The sequence below is a fragment of the Hyaena hyaena genome, unplaced genomic scaffold, assembly GCF_003009895.1.
Source record: "Hyaena hyaena isolate Hyena2069 unplaced genomic scaffold, ASM300989v1 scaffold_128, whole genome shotgun sequence".
NCBI lineage: Eukaryota > Metazoa > Chordata > Mammalia > Carnivora > Hyaenidae > Hyaena > Hyaena hyaena.
Window position 1 is genome coordinate 2,891,650 of NW_024080760.1, and position 24,646 is coordinate 2,916,295.

The following is a 24,646-nucleotide window of genomic DNA, read 5'->3' on the forward strand; positions in this document are numbered from 1 at the left end:
GGTGCAAGATTTTGAGAAATATTGGATATTTTCACATAACAGATTCATACCTTCTCATTTGTCAAATCAGATTTGAATCACGGCATCTCTGCTGTGAACCACCCATAAGGGTCTGTGTCCTCCCAAACAGCTAAATGTATGACACTTGCAGGCCTTTCGGAGCAAAGTTGATCACATTTCCTTCCTTGCCACAAATATAAGAACGTGTCCTTTCTCCACGATACTATTTTGTTTATATCCACATTATATAATCTCTTCTCTTTAATCACTGGTAGGATACTATTATACATATTGCTCTGTAATTTTTACCTTCATTTTTTTGTTTCTTTTATAAAATTAAGGTCTAACTTACACACAGTGAAAAGCATAGATCTTAAGTACAGAAGCCAATGAGTTTTGCTAAATGCATTCACCCTTGTAACCCACATCTCTGTCAAGATACAGAATACTTCTGTCACCCCAGAAGGTTCCTTTTGCTCCTTCCTAGTTACGCCCACTTCCACACCAGAGCCAACCACTGTTCTGATTTCTAACACCGTTTCTGCACAGTCTAGAACTTTATACACATAGATGATCCTGGTTGCACTCCTTCACCTCTAGCTTCTTCTGCTCAGCATGTTTTTGAAATTCATCCATGCTTCCTTGTTACGTTTTACCTCTAATATTTCCCCTGATGCAAAAATCATAGCTTCTCTCCATTATGCTCTAAATCATAATCTGAGTGTTATTACCCCACGGTAAACACCCATTCCATGAACTTCTGGAACTGATAACAAATGCAATAACTACTTTTGGAGTCCCATAGCAAACTGGTATGGAGACCATGTCATTGTCTGGGGCAGGCCATGATTTAGGCGGCTGCCTAGGTGGGCAGTATTTGGAAGACAGGAAGACTTCAGACTGCCAAATTAGAAGGGGCGGTGCCTGGGGGAGAAAGAGCTGCCTGTCTCTGGAAATACCGAATCTAAAAGAGAGGTGGAATTGGAGAAGTAGCCAATGATGCATCAGCATGTGAGAGAAGGATGAAAATGGAGGGCACCTAGCTCAGGTTGTGGGAAAAGAGATAAGCTTGACAACCATGAAGCAAGTGGATTAAAACAAAGCTATGAGTAGACAAGGAACACAAGATAGCTCTAACATCTTTCCACAAATATAGAGCAACTGATGGAGCCATCCCTTTCTTGCATGGATTCCTAGCCCCAGTCACACTGAGGATGGGCAGCATTCATAGGGGTTGACTCCAAAGGACAAATGGCCACAATACAAAGATGTGGATACTTAGTAAGGAGGAAATAAGTCTGTGATATAAAGGGTTTGGTTAGAGCTCCAAAGAATAGAACCTGAGTGACTAGAAAAGAAAAGTAGAGCCGTTGAGACAAGAGACACAAAACAGAGATCAAATTTTGTTGATGATGAACTAAGTTCAGATATAATAATGAGTTTAAGATGCCACCATAATATCTATGGACTGGTGTCCCGCAGGCAAACAGGACTGTACCTCTGAGTCTCAGGGGAAAGGTCAAAGCTGGGGCTGCACCTTTGGCAGGTGTCCATCTAAGTGAAGGCTAGAGCCATAGGAATAGATGAAAGAGAGGGGGAAAAAAATCACTGGACCATAAACTTCTTGAAAGCAAAGGTAGCCTTCCATTTCTGTGTCTGCTTTAGTGGAAATGCTTCACCAATATTTATGAACATTGGACCTAAAGATGAATCTTCACGGAGGTTATCTGGGAAAAATATTAGAATTGCCCATCTAGACTCAACTTACTCATACTGACCTTCTGTGCATAAATGCTTGACCCTCTCAACTGACTGCATTAAGAAAATGATCCAACTCAGCAGTATTTCCTCACATTCTAATTAAAGACACATGCATTTTATTGATTAAAATTTCCAGTAACACAGCATAATGCTATTACTTATCTTGCCAAGGAAAGGAGAAAAGCAGTTAAAAAAAACAAACCCACTCACAGAAGGCTTCAGTTCATCCTTCAACTCATCACAGATAATTTGAAAATGTAGTAATTAAACTCACCTAAGAGGATATAGGTTTGCAGAGAACAGATTAGGAAAAATATTGGATTCTAAAAAATAGTACCCTTCCCACAATTCACTTCATAATTATAAATGTGCACCCATCAGTAAGACTGTGCCTAGGAAAATCCAAATGTAGCATAAACCATGATCTGTATAAAGGCAATTCAATCAGCATTTATTGAACATCTCTTTGTGCACAGCCCTGCAATAGGTATAAAATAGACAAAGTGCTTTGCTTTTCATGTTCTGTGGACACCAAAGTCCTTTTTAAAGGCTTCCAATATAAGAGCTCTCAAGACAAAGCAAACAAAAATAGCCTGCACCAGGATGAAGTGGGTGGTGAATATCTTCAACAGGACAGATAGATCATTTGGAGCTCCGTGTGTGTCTCTGCGTGTGTGTGAGTGTGTGTGTGTGTTTCTGTGGTTCTTTAATTTATTTATTTTTCAGGAGGAGAGAATGGTTTGGCACAATTTCTAAACTCACATTGGCATATGGAGAAGCAGAGTGGGGGGTGTGGGGAAGGAGCCTCAAAATAGAGAACAGAGCAAATGGTAATGCCTAAGGATGGAAAAGATGGAAAAAGAGCTTTTTAAGAATATGAGTTACAAATGGTTTAAAAGATCATCACATTAGAGTTGTAGAAAAAGCAATTACATACTTGAAGGTCCACAGAATCCACGAAGTGGATAGAAACAAAGTGGGACCAGGCTAAAAGAAACATCACACGAAGTTAACTGACCAGCCACCATCCCTGATTTCAACCACACCCTTTCCTCAAAGCTGTCCCTCATCCGTGGGGTTACTCCCTGGCAAGGCCCTCTGCAACTCCACGATCCTGTGAATTCACCCATCTCTGAATTGTTAATTCACCCCTAAAATTGCAAACTTCATTTATAATCGAGGGACAAGTTATACCAAATATCTTCTTTTTTTAAAAAATTTTTTAATGTTTACTTTTGAGAGAGAGAGAGAGAGAGCCAGCATGAGTAGGGAAGATGCAGGCAGAGTTGGGGACAGAGGATCCAAGGCAGGTTCCGCACTGTATGTCAAATACCTTTTCAGCTATAGTTTCTTCCATTTTATTTTCTGATATTGAAGTAATATACTTCATTAGAGAAAATTTGAGCAACACGGAAAACTATAAAGAAAAGGAGATATCATGAGCCTACCATCCAGAAACCACTGTTAATATGTCAATATATTTTCCTTCAGTTTTTTTCCCATTAATTTTTTATGTAGTTCAAATCACATTACACGTGCAATTTATAACTATCATCAAACATTTCTCTCATGTCACTCAAACCTATTGTAATAATTTCTAATGTTAAACTTTTCATTGAAATACTTCTTATGGTAAAGTTCATAACTGTCAAGTACATACTCAGTGAATTTTTACATGTGTTCAACCATGTAACTACCTCCCAGATCAAGATCTAGAACATTCCTAACAACCCAGAAGGTTCCTTTGTACCCAGTCAGTACTGCATTCCCGACTTCCTCCAGGTAACCACTATTATCATAGATCAGTTTTGCTTGCTTTTGACCCTCAAGATAATTCACACAGTCTGTACCCTTCCATGTTTGGCAAATTTTGCTCAGCATACTTACTACCTGTTCATGCATCTATGTGTAGTAATATTCCATCTAAATAGTACACCACAACCACAACTAATTTATCCATTCTCCTGTGTTGGGATGTTTGGGTTTTTCCAGTTTGGGGCTACTATGAATAAAACTGCTATGAATACTACTGCATATGTCCATTCATGAACATTGATGCTCGTTTCTCTTGAGGACACACCTATGGTAGAGTTGGTGTGTGTTAACTATTGAAGGTATTGGCAAACACTTTTCCAAAGTGATTGCTTCAGTTCATAGTCCCACCAGCACTGCAGGAGAATTCCAGTTGTTCCATATCCTCGCCAAGACTTAGTGCTATCAGTCCTTTTAATTTTAGCCACTCTGGTAGATGAATAATGGTATCTCATTGGGGCTTTAACTTGCATTTTGAGGACTCGTGATGGTGAGACTTTTCCCATATGCTTATCTGCCATTTTGGATATCCTCTTTTGTGAAGTATGTGCCTTTAAAAGATTTTTTTTAAATGTTTATTTTTTGAGAGACAGAACATGAGTGGGGGAGAGCAGAGAGAGAAGGAGACACCGAATCGGAAGCAGACTCCAGGTTCTGAGTCGTCAGCACAGAGCCTGACACGGGGCTTGAAGTCATAAACCGTGAGATCATGACCTGAGCCGGAGGCGGACGCTCAAGTGACTGAGCTGCCTAGGCTCCCCTTTGTCAAGTATGGATTATTTTCTTTTTCTTTATTGATTTATAGGAGTTCTTTATATACATCAGATATGAGTACTTTTTCAGATAAACCTAATGAAACTACTTTCTCCTAGATGGTAGCTTGCCTATTCATTTTCTTAACAGTGGTTTTTGATGAATAGTTCCTAATTTTAAGAAAATTTAATTTAACAACTTTTCTTCCTTTTATGGCTAGTGCTTGCTTTTGGTTCCTTAAGGGGGAAAAAAACAACTTTAAGTGATAGTTACAAAAATATCCTCCTATGTTTTATCCCAGAAGCTTGATTGTTTTAGCTTTTTACATTCTATCTCAAATTAATTTTTACAAATGGTGTGAGATAGGGATCAAAGTTCACTCCCCACCCTCTTCCGAATACCCAACAACTCCAGCACCATTTATTGAATCACAGTGGCACCTTCGCTGTAAATCAAATGACCACGTGTGTTGAGACTATTTCTAGAATCCATTCTCTTCCATTAAAAAAAAAAAATCTGTCCACCAACATCACAATGCCACTCCCTTAACTTTTAATCACTTAATTAAAAAAATTTTACCACAGTAACTTGTACAACAATCCTTCAACAACCAGTCATTGCTCAACACGATCCAAAGCTCTTGTCACGGCATGCACTAACGAGTATCCTGCCTCCGTCTCTTGACATCTTCATTCCTTGTCACTACGCTACAGTCCCATAGGTTATCTTTCAGTTCCTTGAACAAGCCACACTGTTTCCACATCAGAAATGCTCTTCCCCCTTCTAGGCAATCTGTATAATTCTCACCACTGCCATGCTCACTCCTATTTATCAGTTAGGCCTTAGCTTAAATGTCTCCTCCTCTGTGAGGCCTTCCAGGGTGCCCCAATCTAAAAATTTTTTAATGTTCATTTATTTTTGAGAGAGAGACACAGAGACAGAGCGTGAGCAAGGGTGGGGGGTAGAGAGAGAGGGAAACACAGAATCTGAAGCAAGCTCCAGGCTCTGGGCTGTCAGCACAGAGCCTGATGTGGGGCTCAAACTCATGAACCATGAGATCATGACCTGAGCTGAAGTTGGGTACTTAACCGAATGAGCCACCCAGATGCCCTCAGGGTGCCCCAGTCTAAGTTAAATTCTCCTATTATACCATATATTTTCCCTGTAAAGATCCCCACGAGAGCAGGGATCACATCTATCGTATCCCCAACTACCTAGCCACTACAGTTTATAGCAGGTGTTCAACAATTACTTATTTAAATCTATTTTTATTTTCATTAAAGATGAAATCCCTAGGGCTGTTTTTTAAAATTTATTGAAAAAAGAGGCATATGGACAAAAGTTCAGGCAAAAGTATTCGGAGGAAAAAAATTTAAAGGTGAGGCAGGTTAGCTGGTTAGCAGATATTGGCTTATGAGGGGCAGTCTACATGCCTCTCCGGCCTGAAAAAGTAAGTTGAATAGTTAGCATTTTAAATGTACAGTGTACCTATAAATATCTTATATTCTTAGCCATTTCATGTTTAGGGATTTGAGAGTTAATGAGAAAATAAACTCTACAAGTAAACTTGGGTTCAAGGTCAGGGTCTGCCACTTCTCACAGCATTGGACAAGATATTTCTGGAAGTGACAGTTTCCTCATCTATAAAATGGTGATAATACTAGCGTCTCCTTCCCAGAGTTGTTGAGACAATTAAATGAGATAATATGATATGTAAAGACTTGGTAATGTGTGTATCACATAAGAAGCACTCAAAAAATTTTAGCTATCTTAATTCTTGTTACTCTAAATGTGAATATGGGTGTGAATGATGGGGAAAAGCAACTAACAAAAGCTTTAGAGCCAGAAATTTATTAAAATGCTCTGAGGATCATAAAGAGACTAAAAATAAATATTTCTTCTTCATAAAGAGAGAGAACACCTACAAGTTCATTGGAAGGCTGGATCCTAGGAACTTTCCTGGCATATCCTTGCTCTCATTCTCTGTGCAGCCTCTCTGTGGCTTTCATGCTCTGTGAACACACAGCTCCCTCCACGGCTCTCACATGATGGTAGCAAATCCTTTTTATGTGTTTGGTGATAACCAGAGGCCCCCTGTGTCCCAGGGGGACCTAGGTATCCACAGTCATTGGAGAGCTGTCATCATTGGGTAGATGGCCCCGTGTTGGTGCCAGCCAGGTTGAAACCCACAGTGTAATAAAATAATACTGTGCGACAGCCACTTTTGTGTACATTTATTTACCTACATTAGCTCTGGAATGCTATGCATTAAGTAAATGTTTTCGCTTCCTGGGGTTGCCTTAACAAAGTAGCACAAATTGAATTGCTTAAATGACAGAAATGTATTGTCTCACAGTCCTCGAGTCTGAGCTCAAGGTGTCAGCAGGGATGGCTTCTTCTGAGAGCTGAGAGGGAGAATCTGTACCAGCCCTTGGTTCCTGGTGGCCTCAGGTGTTCCTTGGCTTGTAAATGGCTTTCTCCTCCTGAGTCTTCACATTGTTTTACCTTGCTGTCTGTCTCTGTGTCCAAATTTCCCATTTTTATAAGCACATCACACTGAATTAGGGACCACCCTAATGACCTCAACTTATCCTGACCATCTGCAAAGACCCTACAGCCAAATAGGGTTACATTCACGGGTGGTAGGGATCAGAACTCAGTAGCTTTTTTTTTAAGGTTTATTTTTGAGAGAGAGAGAGAGAGAGCATGAGCAGGGGAGGGGCAGTGAGGGAGACACTGAATCAGAAGCAGGCTCCAGGCTCTGAGCTGTCAGTACAGAGCCCCATGCGGGGCTTGAACTCATGAACTCCAAGATCATAACCTGAGCCAAAGCCGGACGCTTAACCGAGTGAACCACCTAGGCACCCCAAGAACTCATCTTTTATAGGGTGACGATTCAACGCGTAACACTAGGAAAGTAACTGATGTAGCAGGAAGAGAATTCCCCAAGAAAAGAAGGAAAACACATATATAAATATATCTTACATAAAGATGAATGGACTTACATGATCACGTTACCTGGGAAAATGGTGTTTTTCCAAGAAACTCAGGGGATTTCAAATTATTGTGTCCTCAAACCTCCCAAGATAGTTCTTTTTATTTTATCACCAAACTCAGATATAATGATTAGGAATGGAGAATTCTAAATCCTTTTAAGGTGGTTTTATTTTAATCATCTGTATGTAAAATCAGGAGGGAGTTTATTTACCTGGGGAAAACCCTCTTACTTCTAAAGGAGACCAGCCGCCCCTGGGACCCACGGGCATGTCTGACATGTTATGGTCCACTTGTCCATCTGTAGCTGCTGCTGGCCCGTGTGTACCACTGAGGAAGACGGGGGGGGGGGGGGGGGGGGGCAGCTTTTTCCTTTGGTGACTCCACATCCCAGGACAGTGACTGGCATGAAGCGAGAGCTCAAAAACTAATCGCAGAATGACTGAAATTGATCAATACCTTCCAGTCCTTGTCTTCCATGCATATTTCACATCTTCCACAGGGAGAGAAAAGCCAAGAAACACTCAAGAAAGATATGAAGCTTTAGGAAACATTTAATAGAATTAAGACTCTTACCCAGGGGGCATTTCTGCTTCCCACCTTTCCAAAAACCACACTCCAAATTTCTGTATCTGGATTTAATGAGCAGAAATCTACCCAAGTACAGGCTACTGACAAGTTGAATGTAAATGAATAAACAGGTATTGAATATTTTGAGAAAACAAAACAAAACACAAAACCCTTTATTTCCCACAGTATTCTGAGCTTTTATTCTATCTTCAAAAATGGGGGGAAACATGAATTCTGCTAAGTAAATGCTAAGTGAAATACATTTGAGTTGGAAAAATGCCCACTTGATTCCTGCATATTCTTAACAGTTAAAAATAAATCACCTCTATTAATTCCCTTAGTTGCCTTCTACAAATCTAGGTCACATTGGTCAAATTAAATTTTCAAAGGAGCATGAAGCCAAATCATTTTAATTAGGTTTTTCTTTTACTTCATTTCTAAACCTTTCTTCCCCCTCATTCTCCGGCGAAAAACAAAAACATTAACGTTCTTAGTAAGCATGTTTTCAAACAGGCTTTTAAAAGCAAAAATGATTTGTCACAACTAGTAATACTGTTGAAGAGTGTGGCCTTTGTGCTCAGACTGGACCACATTAACCTGTTGAAAAATTTATCTGTGGAATGACCAGACCGGTTTTACTGGCTTCTCGAAAACATATCTTGTTAAGTTAACTTAATCTTTACGGTCTTCAAAATAGTTGTTCCTTTTTCAAAAAGGCTTCCATAGCTAACTTTTTCTTATGTCCTTCAATATTCTAGGTCAGTAGGCTATAAGCTAATGCCTGCGGTCTGTTTTTGCAAATAAAGTTTTACTGGAACACAGTTATATCCATTCATTTAGGTGTCTTCCGTGGCTGCTTCTGTGTTCTAATCACAGCTGGTGAGTTGCAACAAAGACTATTTGGCTGACAAAGGCTAAAATAGTTTCTACCTTGTCATTTACAAAGGGTTTGCTTAGCGTGGTCATACAAAATGTCCAAACTTCTACTTCTTAGCGTTTTGCTCAACAAACATCTTATTCATTGGTTTCATCTGTAGATCTTTCCTCAAGTATGGTAGGCAAGGTCTCTGAGAGTTAACATTATCTTTCTCTTCTCTAAAATAAAAAAAAAGTACTCTCAGTTTAACTGTGGGTATGGCATAGCGTTGAGTGTGTGTCATGTTTATTTCAGCGTGTGTCATAGCGCTGGTTCATACTAATGTTATCACTACGGCATAGAAGGTATGACAGATTGTTTTAGTGACTCCAGTTTCCCCCTCCTTGTGGCCAAGTCCTTTGCCACATTGGTTTCCGATGGCCACTCACTTTGGCTTGACCACATGAGTTGCTCCAGCCTGAAGAGTGGAGGAGAATGTGCCCAAGTGCCAGTTCTGAACTTAGGCTGTAAGACATCATGCATGTTTGTGCTTGCTCTCTTGTCCTTCTCTGTCACTGGGATGCGGGCATGACTGGGACAGCCTGCACATCCCAAGAGGAGGGGGAGAGACGCATGGAGCAGAGCCAGCTCCAGACGTGTGAGTAAGTCAGCCAAACTGCCCACTAATTCCACCGCAAGTAACTGATCCTTGGCCTGCAGACTCGCGAAACATAATAAACGATCACTGCTTTAAGTTTCTGAATTTTGGAATGGTTACGAGACAGCAATACGTAATTGACACAAGTTTACCCCGTCTGAAAGTACTCACTGCTAATACTGACATTTCCTTGGAATCTTAAAGGCAAAAATGAGAAAGTTGCAATTTTTTTAAGGGACCTGGTTTTTACGTGACTCTACTGTTAAAGGTAGTGTATATGAATGTCCCTTGCCAGCCCAATAGCTGGAGATAAATAACTAACCAATAAGATGGAGTGAGCCCCCACCATGTGCTCATTACTGAGATTTCTGAAAGACATAAAAATCATAGTTTCTAATATCCATGACCTTACAATTCTGCTGTAAGAAAGAAAATTAAATGTGAGATAATTAGAGCATAAAACAGTAATTGAGTGCCAAAATCTACACAAACTTCGAGCCTCTGGTTAAACGTGGTTCTTTGATCATGTGCTTATCTCTGCGTCTTCACAAAACCCCAAAAAGAACAAGAGGGGAACAACTACAGACGAGATGTCGACACAGTTCTGGAAGCTAGAAAGTGAACGTGCAAAGGTGAGGAGGCTCTAACTGAAGCTGAAGGGAGTGATGTCAACTAGGGGCAAACCAGGAAGGGCCTGGGATTGGGGGGCACGAGGCAACCACTGAAGGCAGGGAGGAAGGATAAGATGGAACAGACTTGACAGTCTTTACGGGAAGAAGTTAAACCTCCATTTCCCCTCCTCATCTTCTTTCTGCCTGGAGACTAATCCTCACAGGCACCAGCTGAAGATGACATGAGACACTGTGCCAAGCTGGAAAGTCCTTTTCTCTGTAAATGGAATGGGATAAGAGAGAGGGGGCTCCTATATGAACTCTTTTGCTATTTATTCTGATACTTAATTCCATCTCTCTAAATAAGATGTTTTTACAGCCATCTCTTGATTTTTTTTTTTTTATTGTAGACATTATCCATTGATTTACTACAAAGGCAAGGTTAGGATTTAACTCTTCTCTCCTATTAACAATTGACAATGTCTGAAACACAAAGGCTAAAAATGGCACCCCCAACTTTTAAAAACCATGATGTGTCATGTGTCAGAAGAAACTACTGAAATAGATAAACAAAGAGCTACACTTAGTAACAGGGAGGGATGGGTCATTCTAGGAAGTCAGGCCAGAAACACTCTAGAAGCCTTGGCTTTCATTCCTTTGTCTTCCGTTCATGGGAGAGACACTATTTCATTTTTAAAACTAGGAATGTAAGTGACTTTGATGAAAATAAAATGAATAAATATAACCGGCAATAATAGTTACCCCCTTGGTTTGGATGGTGGTCAAGGGAAGCTTTTACCTTTCATATACTGTTTGAAATTTTTACAGCAAAAGCTTATTCTTGAATGGTTTGTATAATTAAAAATAAATCAAATAAAATGCACACATAAAAATAAAACAACCAAACTAGAATCAAGGTCTTGGATTCCAAAGCACTACTCCACAAAGTAAATAATTTGGAAGCACCTATATTTCTCAGGTGAAACTACAACCGGTAATCATATAAGTCATTTGTCATTACATGTAGGGCACTGTATCATGGGTTTTAAAAGCATAAACATTCTTATTTAATGCCCACAGTCTTATAAAGCAGGTAGTACTATTAGCTCCATTTTATAGAGGTGGAGACGGAGGCTTGGAGAAACTAAGACGCTTGCTCAAGATAGTAGGTATCCAAGCCATGATGGGAACCAAATCTCTCAGTCCCTAGAGCTCAAGAGCTTGACACTGTGTCTAGAAGGAACCCGCTTTCCTTCTGCCACTTCAAAGTTATAGGTTGACATTAGAAAAAATAACTTTGAAATTCACCAAAGAATACCACTTTTTAGCAAGGGGAAAATTAAATCGCCAATCCTTGTGGTGCTGCCAGTAAGAACGGGCACAGATGGTCCCCGGAGAACAGGAGGCAAACGTCCCCTATGCTAGAGCCATGCTGAGAAGTGATCTGTGGTCAGATCATGACCCTTAAAACAACCGGACTCATCTCTATCCCAAGGAGCCCCGCGGCCTTCCCAGCATCCTAATCTCCTTCGGTGACTACCTCCCCTTAATCTTATATTCCGACGCCTGCATCCTTCACCCTAATAAGGAACTTATTAATTTGTCATGTAGGTTAGTTGCTCAGCTCATCTCTGGCTCATAATGCCAGTGGTCCTTCCAAGGTTATAGATTCTAAGTGACAGAGATTTATCCTGCACAGCACCTAGCACCTAGCACAGTGCCTGCCACCTGCTGAGAGATGCTTAGTAAATTAATGATAACACAGAGAACATTAATGAGCTGCTTTCAAGCCAAGTGCGGGGAGGGCTCAATGACACCTCAGTAGACCCTCCTCGAGGAAGAAGAGTTACCAATTAGAGACTATTACAGTGAGAATTCCTTTAAAGTTAAAAAAAAAAAAAATGAAGACATGGGTGAGGCCAAGAGCCTCAAAAGTAAAATGGCTAATTAAATTCATGAATCTGTACATGTGTTTGGGGGTTCACATAGCCAACTCCACCTCATATAGGAAAAAACATGGAAAACAGACCATTTAAATCATTTAAAAATAGTCCAGAGATGTGCCTTCCACAAAATATTATTCCACTAACTCAGTGACCTCTTCTCTATGAGCACGGTGCATCCCAGTTCACCTTCTAGCTCTCTCCACCATTTCAATTCATGTGTCAGCGCGAGGTATGATTCCCATGAAAAGTATTAGAAGAAGAGTAATGCCAGGCCCAGAGAGTTTCTATTCCATTAAGATCTTCAAGATATGCGGTCTTCAAGGGTGGTCAAGGTAATGTGATGTAGTCAGAAGCTAGGAAGCCTGCAAGCATAGAGGGCAGGGGGGAGGAGAGACGAAGACAAGCCCTCTGAAGGCCCATTCTGTTGTCGCCTATCCTGTGAAAACCTAATACCCAGTGTTCCCGCATCCCACTCCCACTGCTGGGGCCGTCCCTGGCAATGTCATGCTCTAATTGGCCCCCTGGTCACCGACCTTGGCAGAGCTCATTTGCAACTGGCAGCCATAACTGCCTCTTAAAGCAGAAAAACCTGTCCAGCATTCCATTCTCTCAGATGAGATCTAAGAGGAGTGTGCATCAGCACGTTGCCTTCCTCCCCCACCCCCTTTTTGGAAAGGAATGGCCTTTAGAGATAATCCCTGCAAAAATCCCAATGTTTTGAATTGATATCCTGACTATCACCCCAACCTTTAAAATACTACGACGGAGTAGTACATGTCAACTATCATATTTTTTAAAAGATTTTATTTCTAAGTAACCTCTATACCTAACGTGGGGCTCAAACCCACAACCCCCAAATCAAGAATCACATGCTCCACTGGCCAGCCAGCCAGGTGCCCCCACAGTTCGATTTTAATATAAAAGAGAAGGCTGGGTGTCTCCTAATCATATGCAAACACCAGCTCTAAGCATATCATTTAGAGCAGAAGGTAGTAAATCAACAGTCATCTAACCAGCTAAAGCTTTCAGGGTGTGCCAGGAGAGAAAGGGCAGGATGATGTACTCTTATTAAAGAGGGATGGGTGGGCAGGGAAAGCTTTGTTAAAGCTTTAAAGCATCAGGGATCCAGCAAAAAGAACAAGAAACAAAATTTAAGCATGGTTAAACTTATTCATTATATATCCATTCAGAATATCCTTCTATTTTAAAAAACAAAGTAATGAAAATATATTATCAATTTTCCCAATGGAGAATACTTTTTAAAACAATGCAGAGTAGTGAAACTCCTTATGTTCCAAGCATAAGGTGTGCCTGTTTTTGAGTCTCAGAATAATCCGCCAACCTTCCAATTTAATTATGACCGGGATTCAAGTCAACTGTTGAATGTTCTAGAGATATACTTTCTGTAAATTCCAGCTGGCAGCAAGTGGAAAGACTCCAAATCCCTTAAAAATATGCCATGGAGTGGAAAGAGAGTAGTCAAAAAGTGGGAAAAAAGAAATGAAATTCTTTTGAAGGAATTTCTTTTTTTCCCCCAGTTTGACCTCAAAAAATATAATCAGATATATGGCTTACTCTGTTTACTTATAATCTCTCTATCATGTAAGGTTTTCTAAAGCCTGCCCTACGTTTCCTGGAAATCAAAACTAAAATCCACTCTTCTTACAGTTCAGGGAAAACAAAGGGCATCAAGCGGATTCAAATAGACACATGCAGGCATCTTGGGATATTCTAATTTTATCCCTTTCCCTAAGGAAAAGCCACAGAATCATAGTTCCCAACTCAAAATACTAGTAATACATTAATACTCATTAATATGCACAGTCTTCTCACTACCATTCAGAGTCTATCTTCGAGGAGAGCCCAGAGATTATCTAAGAATTTAGAGGCCTTTTGTGACATCAGGTGATGTGACACTTGAGAAAGAATAAGGGGGAACCTGTTTCGGCACAGCTGGCTTACCGCCCACTGCCAGCTTTAAATGTTTTTATTCTGATGCTTGTCCACTTTTGTCTTCCCGGGAAAGGTCTAAGGCAGGTCCATAAAGAATATTAAACATTTCCAGATTTTCAAATCAGCGCTGTCTTTCAAAATAATGTTCATTTACAGGAGAAAGTTCCGAGGCACTAGAAGCCGCCATGAATTATTCATCAGCTACAGGGTGTGCCAACCTCCAATTCCTTTGTGTCTCTCAACAAGTGTGTACATGTGAAGCACCACAGACCCAGGCTCCCGGGTCCCACCTATCCTGGGTAGGAATGCAAAGCCAAGCTCACCGGAGGTCCTGGGAAACCGAGAGGGGCAGGGTGCTCAGAAGTGAAGGTGGGAAGGTACCAGAGCGTATCTGCCTTCCATGGAATTACCCACCAGCCTCTTCTCCAGAAACCAAAATAAGCTACGATCTCTTATCTTAAGGGGTTGAGGATCAAAAGCAGCAGGATGAATTGACACAGTCTGCTGGTTTCAATGGAGCAGCCCACAGGATTGTGTTGCGCCGCCTCTGAAGTTTGGGTGTTGTCTGCCAGTCCCTGGCGATGCTGATCAAGATAAGCTGGGTCACTCCTGAAGCCAGCCACACCAGGGAACAAACTCCCACAAAACACATGTAAGGGGGAAGCACTCTAGAGATGGCATCCAAAATCAAAGCACTTCGGTGCCTCACACAGGGGCACAAAAACTATATCATAAGGAGGAAAGAATTCATTTCAAAGCTATGTTAACACGCAAGTATTGTCATGGAAATAGGTTATAAAAGAAAAAGAGATTACAGGAGGAGAAAGGGATCACAGGGCTTACTCATAGTCACTAAGGACTCTTTTTAAAGTGCTCCATCCCCTGGGGTGGCTCAGTCGGTTAAGCATCCTACTTCAGCTCAGTTCTCGATCTCAAGCCCCAGGTTGGGCTCTGTGCTGTCAGCTCAGAGCCTGGAGCCTGCTTCAGATTCTGTCTCCCTCCTCTCCTGCCCTTCCCCCACTCACGCTCTGTCACACACTCTCTCTCTCTAAAAAATAAACATTAAAAAAAATTTTTAAACAAAAAAAATCAAATGCTCCAACAAACCAATCTAATTTTAATTTAATTTAGCTGGATCCCTGCTATAAAACACTCAGGTTGATTTTAAAACCCCATTATATTAATAATATCTTTAAATATGCTGATATATAAGATATGTATTTTATCCAAAAACAGACACATAAACAGTATTAACCTATTAGAATAAGCATAAAACTATTTTAACCAATGGAAATGTCTCTGCATCTCTCCCCATCTTTTTTTAACTTTTCTTTTAATATTTATTTATGTTGAGAGAGAGAAAGAGAGTGCATGTATAGGAGTCAGCGGGGGATGGGGCAGAGAGAGAGGGAGAGTGAATCCCAAGGAGGCTCTGCACTGTTAGCAGAGTCCAAAGCAGGGCTCGACCCCACAAACCTGAGCTGAAACCAAGAGTCGGACACTAAACCAAGTGAGCCACCCAAGCGCCCCTCTCTCCAAAGACACGATCTTCCCTAGGCGGCACATGTGACCAGTTTACAAACGAACAAACAAACCTTGGTTGTCTTCAACCATGTGATGAGGATCCATGAACTGAGTCTGTTCCCAGGTCATTAACATGCACAAACCTTAAAGCTAAGATTTCAGCTTTTCTTCGCAAGGTGGCTGGGCACACGAAGGATGACATCCACTCCTCCGAGGAAAGGCTGGTGGCCTGGCCTTCCTCCCGGGAGTTCGTGGGCTGAGCTGGACTCCGGAGAGGGGTGTGCCATCCAGAGCCAGCTCAGGAAGAACGAGAAGTTTCCTGCAGGATTCTAGCTCCTTCCTCCTGTACAGAATCCTCACCCCCTTTTCGCTGCTCTGTCTCCTACCAATTAGATCTAAAGGCCAGTCTTTTTTTTTCTTTTTTTTTAAATGTTTTTACTTATTTCTGAGAGAGAGAGAGAGAGAGAGAGTGAGCAGAGGAGGGTTAGAGAGAGAGAGGGACACAGAATCTGAAGCAGGCTCCAGGCTCTGAGCTGTCAGCACAGAGCCCGATGCTGGGCTCGAAACCACGAGCCATGAGATCATGACCTGAGCCACCCAGGTGCCCCTAAAGACCAGTCTTAAGAACACACCCATTCGCCTGAAATCACACTTGCAGAAAACTATCCTTCCTGGGACGCTGACATTAAAACACACCCCAAATAGTCCTCGGATTTTCCTCCACTCTGCACCATCCAGAATCCAGATTCTGGTCCCTGTCATTTCACAGTAACTCAGAAACATGAGGCAAAGAGAGACAAGATGGATCTTCCCAAGCCTTCTGCCTTCTTTTTTCACTTAATGAATTACTGTCTCACCAGATGGGCTCTTAACTGCTTTTTTCAATACAAGGATTTAACAAAACTACTATAACTCGAAGAGGTTCCTTTTACTAGCAGCCTGACTCTTCCTCATGGCTTTGGATGTGATTCTCTGACAAAACACTGGGATGAGGCAAGCCGTGGACTCTGCGCCCGTGTACATTAGGTACAGGCTGTCTGAAAACAATGACCTCATCCGGAAAGGCTCAGGAAAGAGGCATTTTTTCCTTTGGTCCGGAATGCCCTGATGCTGGGTTGGATTACCCGCCACCCACAGTCCAGCTTGTTTTGAACACCAGGGCTTTTGCAAGCTGGAAACGTTAGGAAAGGCAGTTTAAATGGAAAGAGACACTTAGGATAAATAACCCCAGCATCAGATACATTTACAGGCTAAGAGGAAGGAAACTGGCCTGATTATTTAAAGTGTGAGGGAAACCACTTAATAACTGTCATAAAGACACAAGCATCAGCGCCCATTCTGAGATATTAATATAATCGAAAGTCCATAACGTACTCACTGGAGGGAAAGACTACATGATCACTTGTTTAAATATAAAGTTTGATTCATTGCACATCCCCAGCTCACTTTCTTCCCGGTCTTGGCGGCTTTGGGGTTTGTTTTGAAATGGCTCTGGGGATGGCTATGCTCTTGAATTACCCCATCCACCCTCCTTCTCATCCAGGCCACTGCCTAGAACTTTGTGCCTCTGATACCATCCTCCTGACTTGGCCGAAGCACCAGGCGCCAGACACAGGATCACAACTGGACCACTCATTGATAAAATGTTTGGCATCTACAGCGCTGACTTATGTCAGCTGCTGCCAAAAGGCCAGTCACATTGATTGAAATCTTCTGATTACACCCAATGCCTAACATTCTCATGACTGTGATTTCATGCTTCACCCTGATGGTTTTTGGTTCATGTCTTAATATTCTTACAGAACAATGGAACAGAAGTCCTTCATGATGGCATTTAAAAAAAAGTTTTTTAATGTGTATTTTTGAAAGAGATAGAGACAGAGTGTGAGCAAGGGAGGGGCAGAGAGAGACGGAGACACAGAATCCAAAACAGGCTTTAGGTGCTGAGCTGTTAGCACAGAGCCTGACGCAGGGCTCGAACCCATGAATCATGAGATCATGACCTGAGCCGAAGTTGGACGCTTAACCAACTGGGCCACCCAGGTGCTCCATGACTACATTTTTTAAAAACTGGCTTCATTTCAAATGTAATGGAAGCTGGTTTTTCCTACTCCCTTGAAATCTTAGATTCTGACTCCTACTAGATTTTAAAGGAAAGAGGGAAGGAGAAAATATGCGTAGTGCTAAAGTTATGTTCTGGGGCTAAACCAGGATTCTAGTTAAAAGCAACTTGCATGGGTTCTTTCCCTTTTGCAGTGTAGGGCTGGCTGGGGGTGGAGTGCAATTTAATATTGAAATTTTGACCTTTCGAACAAATTAGTGAATAAAGCAGTTCCTTCTAAGCCATGACCCCCCAGATTTGACTTCTGTTAGGTGTGATCCAGAAATCAATTGCTCAAAAAACTGTTTAAAATGTACAGCAATAGGGGAGCCTGGTGGCTCAGTTGATTAAGAGTCTGACTTTTGGTTTCGGCTTAGGTCCTGCCTTTGCAGTTTCATGGGTTTGAGCCCCACATTGGGCTCTGTGCTGGCAGCATGGAGCCTGCTTGGGATTCTCTCTCTCACTCTCTCTCTCTGCCCCTCCCCCACTTGTGCTTGTCTCTGTCTCTCTCAAAATAAATAAACTTAAAAAAATAAATAAATTGGGGCGCCTGGGTGGCTTAGTCGGTTAAGCGTCTGACTTTCGCTTAGGTCATGATCTCGCGGTTCGTGGGTTCGAGCCCCATGTCGGGCTCTGTGCTGACTGCCAGCTCAGAGCCTGGAGCCTGTTTCAGTCTGTGACTCCCTCTCTCTCTGATCCTCCCCTGCTCACGCTGTCTCTCTCTCTCTCTCCTAGAAATAAATAAAACATTAAAAAAAATAAATTAAAATGTGCAATGATTTTCTAATAAACACGACAACGGTACTTCTACGAGGTCATTTAAAAATCAGAGATACTGCTGTGTGTTCTTTTCCTTACATTACTCAGTCATCTAGGAACCTGGAATACAAGCGTCTCCCTCAGAACCCCTCGGAACTCTTCCCAGGAAAGCGATCGTCAGTTAGCAAAATTAATAAATAAAAAATGCTTCAATTTGCGTATTCACCTATAGCCAAGAAATGCCTGATTATGCATTGTTAGACAGGTTTCTTAACCACAGGGCTTCTCAGAGACATTAATAGGCATGTGTGCCTTGTAACTCTGTAAGGGAAGAATAAGGTAAGAAAGATTTCCTAAATGTATTTGGCCAGAGAACCTTAACCCTGGCACCAATCGTAACTTAGCACAACACAGAGGTTAGAAAACACTGTTCATAAGAAGGAAGAATGCTAGATGGGACTTTTGAGATAACTCACTTCATAGCATCAGAGATGAAAAATCCGAAAGCCAGAGATGAAAAATCCGAAAGCCAGAGGAATTTAGGGACTTTCTCAAGGCAGCACAGAATGTACAAGCGGGTCAGTTCTGCCTGGCAAGGTGCAGTCCTGCTGTTTGGGGGGCTGCAACGGGCCATGGCGCCTGGCTCCGTCTGCGAGTAAGGTGTGGTCCTAAGTGACACGACCACACTCTGGGAACAGAGATGCCCACGCTCTTAGGCAAACAGCACAACAGATTATGTTAAAAGACCTGGCCTAGGAGATGAGGCCTACCGTAATACGATTTACGACCCAGAGCCGAGACAGAGAAATGGCAGGTATCAATAACAAAACATTCACAGGGCCCTGACCTCACCTTTCAAACTTGGCAGAAGAGAAAGAACCATAAGCAAATTGAATTCCATAAGAAAAATGATTCCATCGGGCAAGATGAAAACTACATTTCGTCAAAGGTCATATTCAATAAAGAAGAAGACCCTTCCAGACCCAAACTAGAAAGACACAGGAAAAAAAAAAAGTTAAGACCTGATTTGTCATTTCCCTTCAGCTTGAGTTCTGATGATAACTCTGTTAGAAGTCCAGATAGTTGGCACCAATCCAAGCTCAGCTATGCGACCCCATGGGAAGGATCAACTTTAAGAACTAAAAGAACTTGCAGTTCACGAAGCTCTTAAACAGAAAGCACTCTTGATGGTGCTGAGTCTCGAAATGGTCTTGACAGCACGCAACTATCAAGTCTAGTTTCTGCTTCTGATTTCCAGGTGGGTCCCCTGTACTTATTTTTATGATGGGAAATGAAATTTTATGGACTTTACTAAGATAATATCAACGCAGATTACACCTGGTCATGTCTATCAGCTTTGTCAACTGCAAACAGAACAGCTTCGTCACTATCCATAGCTCACATTTACGGAGCTCACTCTGCAGGCACTGGATAGAGGTTCCCTCGCGGATTTCTTATAACTCTCTGAGGCAGGCCCTGTTATTATCTCCATCTTAAAGATGAGGCAACTGAAACAGAGAGAAGTTAAAGAAATTGCTCAAGGTCACTCCCCCTGCGATATACACAGCTGGGGCTTGGGCACAAGGATTCTGAATCAGAGGCCGTGGTCTGGATGCTAAAAATTTCCTCATAAATACTAAAACAGCTCAGGGAGAATCGTTACACCAGAGGAAAGGCCGAGCCACCTCCACACCTGGAATTAGGAAGGGTTGACCCAAAACACGTGTTTAGCAGCACAAGAGTTAGCGTACACCCAAGGGCTGCTGAGGCTTTTTCGCAAAAAGTCGAAATACTGAAAACCGTGTGTGGGGGGTGGGGAAGCATTTTATTGTTGATGTCAAAAGGGTCATTTTTCTGAGTCATCTTCTGTTTTCATGAGATTCTCCTGAATTAATCTCGTTCACCGAGAGACCCAGCCGATGGCTAGTGCCAATCTCTGCTAAGGCTGTGGTGAGGGGAGGATCGTCATGGAGGACTGCTCCCCACACCTCATGGCCATCGTATAGGGTGGTGTTCCATGTTCAGGTTGGACTTGCCAACCAACACTCACTAGACCAGGAAGAGGCGGAAGACCCGGATTCTTGACCGGGTCTATTGCTAACTCACCAATGGTCCTAGGCAAACCACCAAGCTGTCTTCTAAGTCTATAAAGTGGACCACCAATCCCTGCTCTCTCTACATCAGAAGAGGGGAGAGATAACAGAGTTCGCCCCTACTTCCCATCAGCTCTTTTTCCTCTCTCCTTTCTCTCTCTTCCTTCCTCCCTCTTTCTTTTTCTCTTTTTATTTTCCCCTTCTTTTCTCCTTTTTTTAATTTTTTGGCCACTATTTGTCAAAAAGGATTTGAGATGAAATCTCCAGCACACAGAAACTCAACACCCACATGAAACAATAAGCTGGATGGGACGGGGTCGTTAGTAGGTGGGGATCCAGCAGCTGACCTCATGCTTATCCTAATCGCTGCTTGATGCTGCTTCCTAACATCTGCCGCCACTACCCCAAAATGGAGCTAATATTTTCCTAATGGTTTTTCTGTCCCAGGGACTATGATAAGCATTTCTCACATGCCTCTTTCCATTTTTCCCTCAGAGCAACCTTAGAAGTTAAGTACTTAGAAGAAGGGTGTTATTAATTCCTCTTTTACAGATGAGAAAATGAAGTCTAGAGAGGAAGTAATTCTTCTCACGGTCACAACTTGTAGACAGAGAAGCAGGGACTGTACTGAGATGTGACTCAGTCTGAACATCTTTAAGCTTCTGCCCGTTGTCCTGCTGAAGGAATCCACAATTACCACCTAACCAACATCAAGGAGGTTATTCATGCAAATCTTTTGAAACAAAAGGGAAGAAGAAGGAACGGAACTCCACATTGCCCACCCACAGCAAAGGAGATGACAGCAAGGGACTTATTCTCTCCTCATCCCCTTATCATTTCATCTGCCTTGACTCTCACACCCAGCTGCCAAGCTGGGAAACGGGATTAAAGGGTGTTCTGTATCCCCTGCAAAAGCAACAGGCATTTCCCTTCAGTGACTCATTTGATACCAATAAGCTGTAGGAACCAGGCGATTCTGATCTTTCTGTGCCTTTGAAAAAGTGCTGAGGGTAGAGTCTGAAAGGAAGAAGATTATTACAGAATGAGGAGATTCTACCCTGCTTTCATGGTAAGAGGATCAAACATTGAGTTAAGTCATAATGATTTACTAGGGTCTGGCTATTTTAAAAATTTTTTTTAATGTTTACTTATTTTTTAAGAGGCAGAGGCAGACAGAGCATGAGCAGGGGAGGGGCAGAGAGAGAGGGAGACAGAATCCGAAGCAGGATCCAGGCTCTGAGCTGTCAGCACAGACCCTGATATGGGGCTTGAACTTACAAATGGTAAGATCATGGCCTGAGCCAAAGTTGGTGGCTTTGCTGACTGAGCCTCCTGGGCGCTCCGCTAGAGTCTGGATTTTTGTAATTTCTATGCTAATTACCATTTGGTCCACAAGTGATATATAACCACAGTGGCTGCTAAGTATTCACACATAGCTTCACCGCTAGAGAATGAAGGGGGATATTTATTGACTGTGCTATACTCAGAGAGCAGCATAAGAAAACAGGATAAATACCTATAAGACACAGAGCTGCCCTGGCAATGTTGCTACATCATTTCATCTCGCCTATACCTTCCACTGTGTGGACCACTCCCAAGCTGGTCCACCACCTCTTTGGAAGCTACATTCAAAGTCAGTGGGAAGAGAAAATAGGCCACTCTCCAATAAGGATAAGAACGCTCCCTCAAACCGCTGACTCTGATTTAACTTTCCAGCTTACTCTGGGGAACTTTAATTTTAACTTAACATTCTGTATGATCCCACCTACTTAACAGTTTACTGACAGTAAAACATTCACACTTAGTCTCTAAATGCAAGCAACCATGTACTTAGGGTCTCATGCAAACTAATTATTCCAAAGACTTTCCTTGAAAGTCAAAAGTCTTTGACTTTTGAAAGTCTTAATGGTTTGTCTCTGCTCGCTTTCAACATTCATCTGAAAATCCAAAGGGAGTTGGGCTAGTCTGTAATTACATGTATCACAACTTGATTAATACAATCAAAAAACCAGAACAAAACTCCTTCCACCCCATTCCAAATTCAAGAGGCTAAGTCTAGTTTAAGGGGTTTCCCTGATGCAGAAAAAAACAACAGCTTGTATTAAGCTTTTCAAAATAAGCCAACACAGGGGCGCCTGGGTGGTTCAGTCGATTGTGCATCTGACTTCAGCTCAGGTCATGATCTCACCATTCACGAGTTCGGTCCCCGCGTTGGGTTCTGTGCTGACAGCTCGGAGCCTGGAGCCTGCTTCAGATTCTGTGTCTCCCTCTCTCTCTGTCCCTCCCCCACTTGCTCTCTCTCTCTCTCTCTCTCAGAAATAAAAAAAAAACATTAATTTTTTTTTTTAAATAAGCCAACACTGAGGATACCTTGCTAAATGTTTTTAGACTTCCTAAAAAGCCTCTGGGATCAAGACAAAATTGCCTTTAGCAGTCAAGTATCTCTTGCAAACAGAAGCCTCCGGACACCCTGTGTTCCATTCCTTTAGGCACACAGACACAGAGGGTGTGGAACTTGGGGGGTCTTTAGATCCTCTACGCTGGGTGTTTTGAAGCTCATATACAGAATAATCAGGCTTTCCAGGGATTGGTGAGGGGCTGGAGGTGAAGGGTTGATTCTGGGCTCCACCCCAACTTCCACCAAAGAAAACTGCTGTTCATCTGCTCCATCTTCTGAACTTCCATACAAGCCTTTGTTTGAAGAAAGGTTCCACAGCTAAAAACAAAACATACTCTTCGAAAAATTCCCATCCTGTCCAATCTTTTCATTTTGGAAAGGAGGAAAAGGAAGGTCAGTGAGTGGCTCATCCCAGGTCCCAGGAGGAGTGAGCAGTTCAGGCAGGGGTCACACCAGCCACAAGCTCCCAGCAGCGCTCTCCAGTGCGCGTGCTATCCCTGAACCGTCAAGTACACAGCCCCCAACATCAGGTCCCCTGTCCTTGCCCGTGAACGCGCTCAGGTCTGCCCACTACAGGTCTTGTCGGAAGGGCCCCCAGCCCTACAGTGAAGGCTTGCAGGTGTGCGGCGATCTTACTTTTGTTCTTACTTAGTCTTATCTTTATCTTTATTCTTTTTCTTATTTTGGCGTTTTTAGAGTATGAGGTGGGGGCAGGACAGTATTAACAGTCCTGCCAAGGTAAAGTGAAAAATGAACTTTCTGAAGGTTTTTTAAAAATATGTTTTATTTATTTTTGAGAGAGAGAGACAGTGGGAGCAGGGGAGGGTCAGAGAGAGACGGGACACAGAATCTGAAGCAGGCTCCAGGCTCTTAGCTGTCAGCACAGAGCCCCATGCGGGGCTCGAACCCACGAACCGTGAGATGATGACCTGAGCCGAAGTCGGACGCTTAACCGACTGAGCCACCCAGGTGTCCCTGAAGTTTAATGTAAATCAATGGAAGAAGGGGGGAAACGGTGGGGGAAAGGGGGAGAGGCAAACCATGAGAGACTCTCGAATGCTGACAAAAACTGAGGACTGATGGGTGTGGGGGGGGATGGGCACGGAGGGGGGCACTTGTGGCGATGAGCACTGGGTGTTATATGGAAACCAACTTGTCAATAAACTATTTGTAAAAAAAATAATAAAGTGAGAACAGTCAAAATAATAATAATAATAATAATATTTGGTGGGGGAGGGGCACCTGGGTAGCTCTGTTGAGCGTCTGACTTGGGCTCAAGTCATGACCTCATGGTTCCTGAGTTCGAGCCTGGCATCGGGCTCTCTACCGTCAGTGCAGAGCCCGCTTTGAATCCTCCTCTCTCCTCTCTCTGCTCTTCCCCTGCTTTGCATGCGTGCTCCCTCTCTCTCCCCCTCAAATATAAATAAGCATTAAAAAAAAAGAAATAATATTTGGTTGATAAAAGTTGAATTTACACTCAAATTAGGATGGAAGCAGGATCTGCCTCGCTTGCTGCGACCTTCACCCTCAAAGTTTTTGTTACTTAGCAAACCCCAGCTAGGCTGACGGTGCGGGGTCTAGCCCCGGGCGCCCTCCACAAGTCCGGGCCTCTGCACGTGGTCTGGGACTGCTTTTCCAATAGACACCACAGTCACTGGCCCTATCAGGGTGGACGCTGCGTTTTGTAAAATGTGATGAAAGCGAAGTGGGAGTAATAAAAACTGATAAATTAGAGTGAACTGTTCCAGCTATTCCTAGGGGCACAGGGCTCCTTTTTTAAAAAAAATTTTTAATGTTTATTTATTTTTGAGAGACAGAGACAGAGCATGAGTGGCAGAGGGGGAGAGAGACGGAGAC

The 24,646-nt window shown here is 42.5% G+C and overlaps 1 protein-coding gene across 6 annotated transcripts in view; it reads right to left on the bottom strand.

Annotated features, from left to right (window-relative positions):
• ABLIM1 (actin binding LIM protein 1) overlaps positions 1–24,646 on the bottom strand; it is a 308,719-nt gene that overhangs the window by 207,625 nt on the left and 76,448 nt on the right. The window contains exon 1 of one of the 6 annotated variants that reach the window (XM_039237635.1): positions 15,510–15,584. The exons of 1 other annotated variant lie outside the window; for it this stretch is intronic. In XM_039237635.1, coding sequence (XP_039093566.1) covers positions 15,510–15,573 — 64 coding nt within the window. In that variant the 5' untranslated portion in view covers positions 15,574–15,584. Of the gene's footprint in view, positions 1–15,509; positions 15,585–24,646 lie in introns of those variants that run through there. 4 more of the 6 variants (XM_039237626.1, XM_039237627.1, XM_039237630.1 and 1 more) reach the window with 4 other exon arrangements.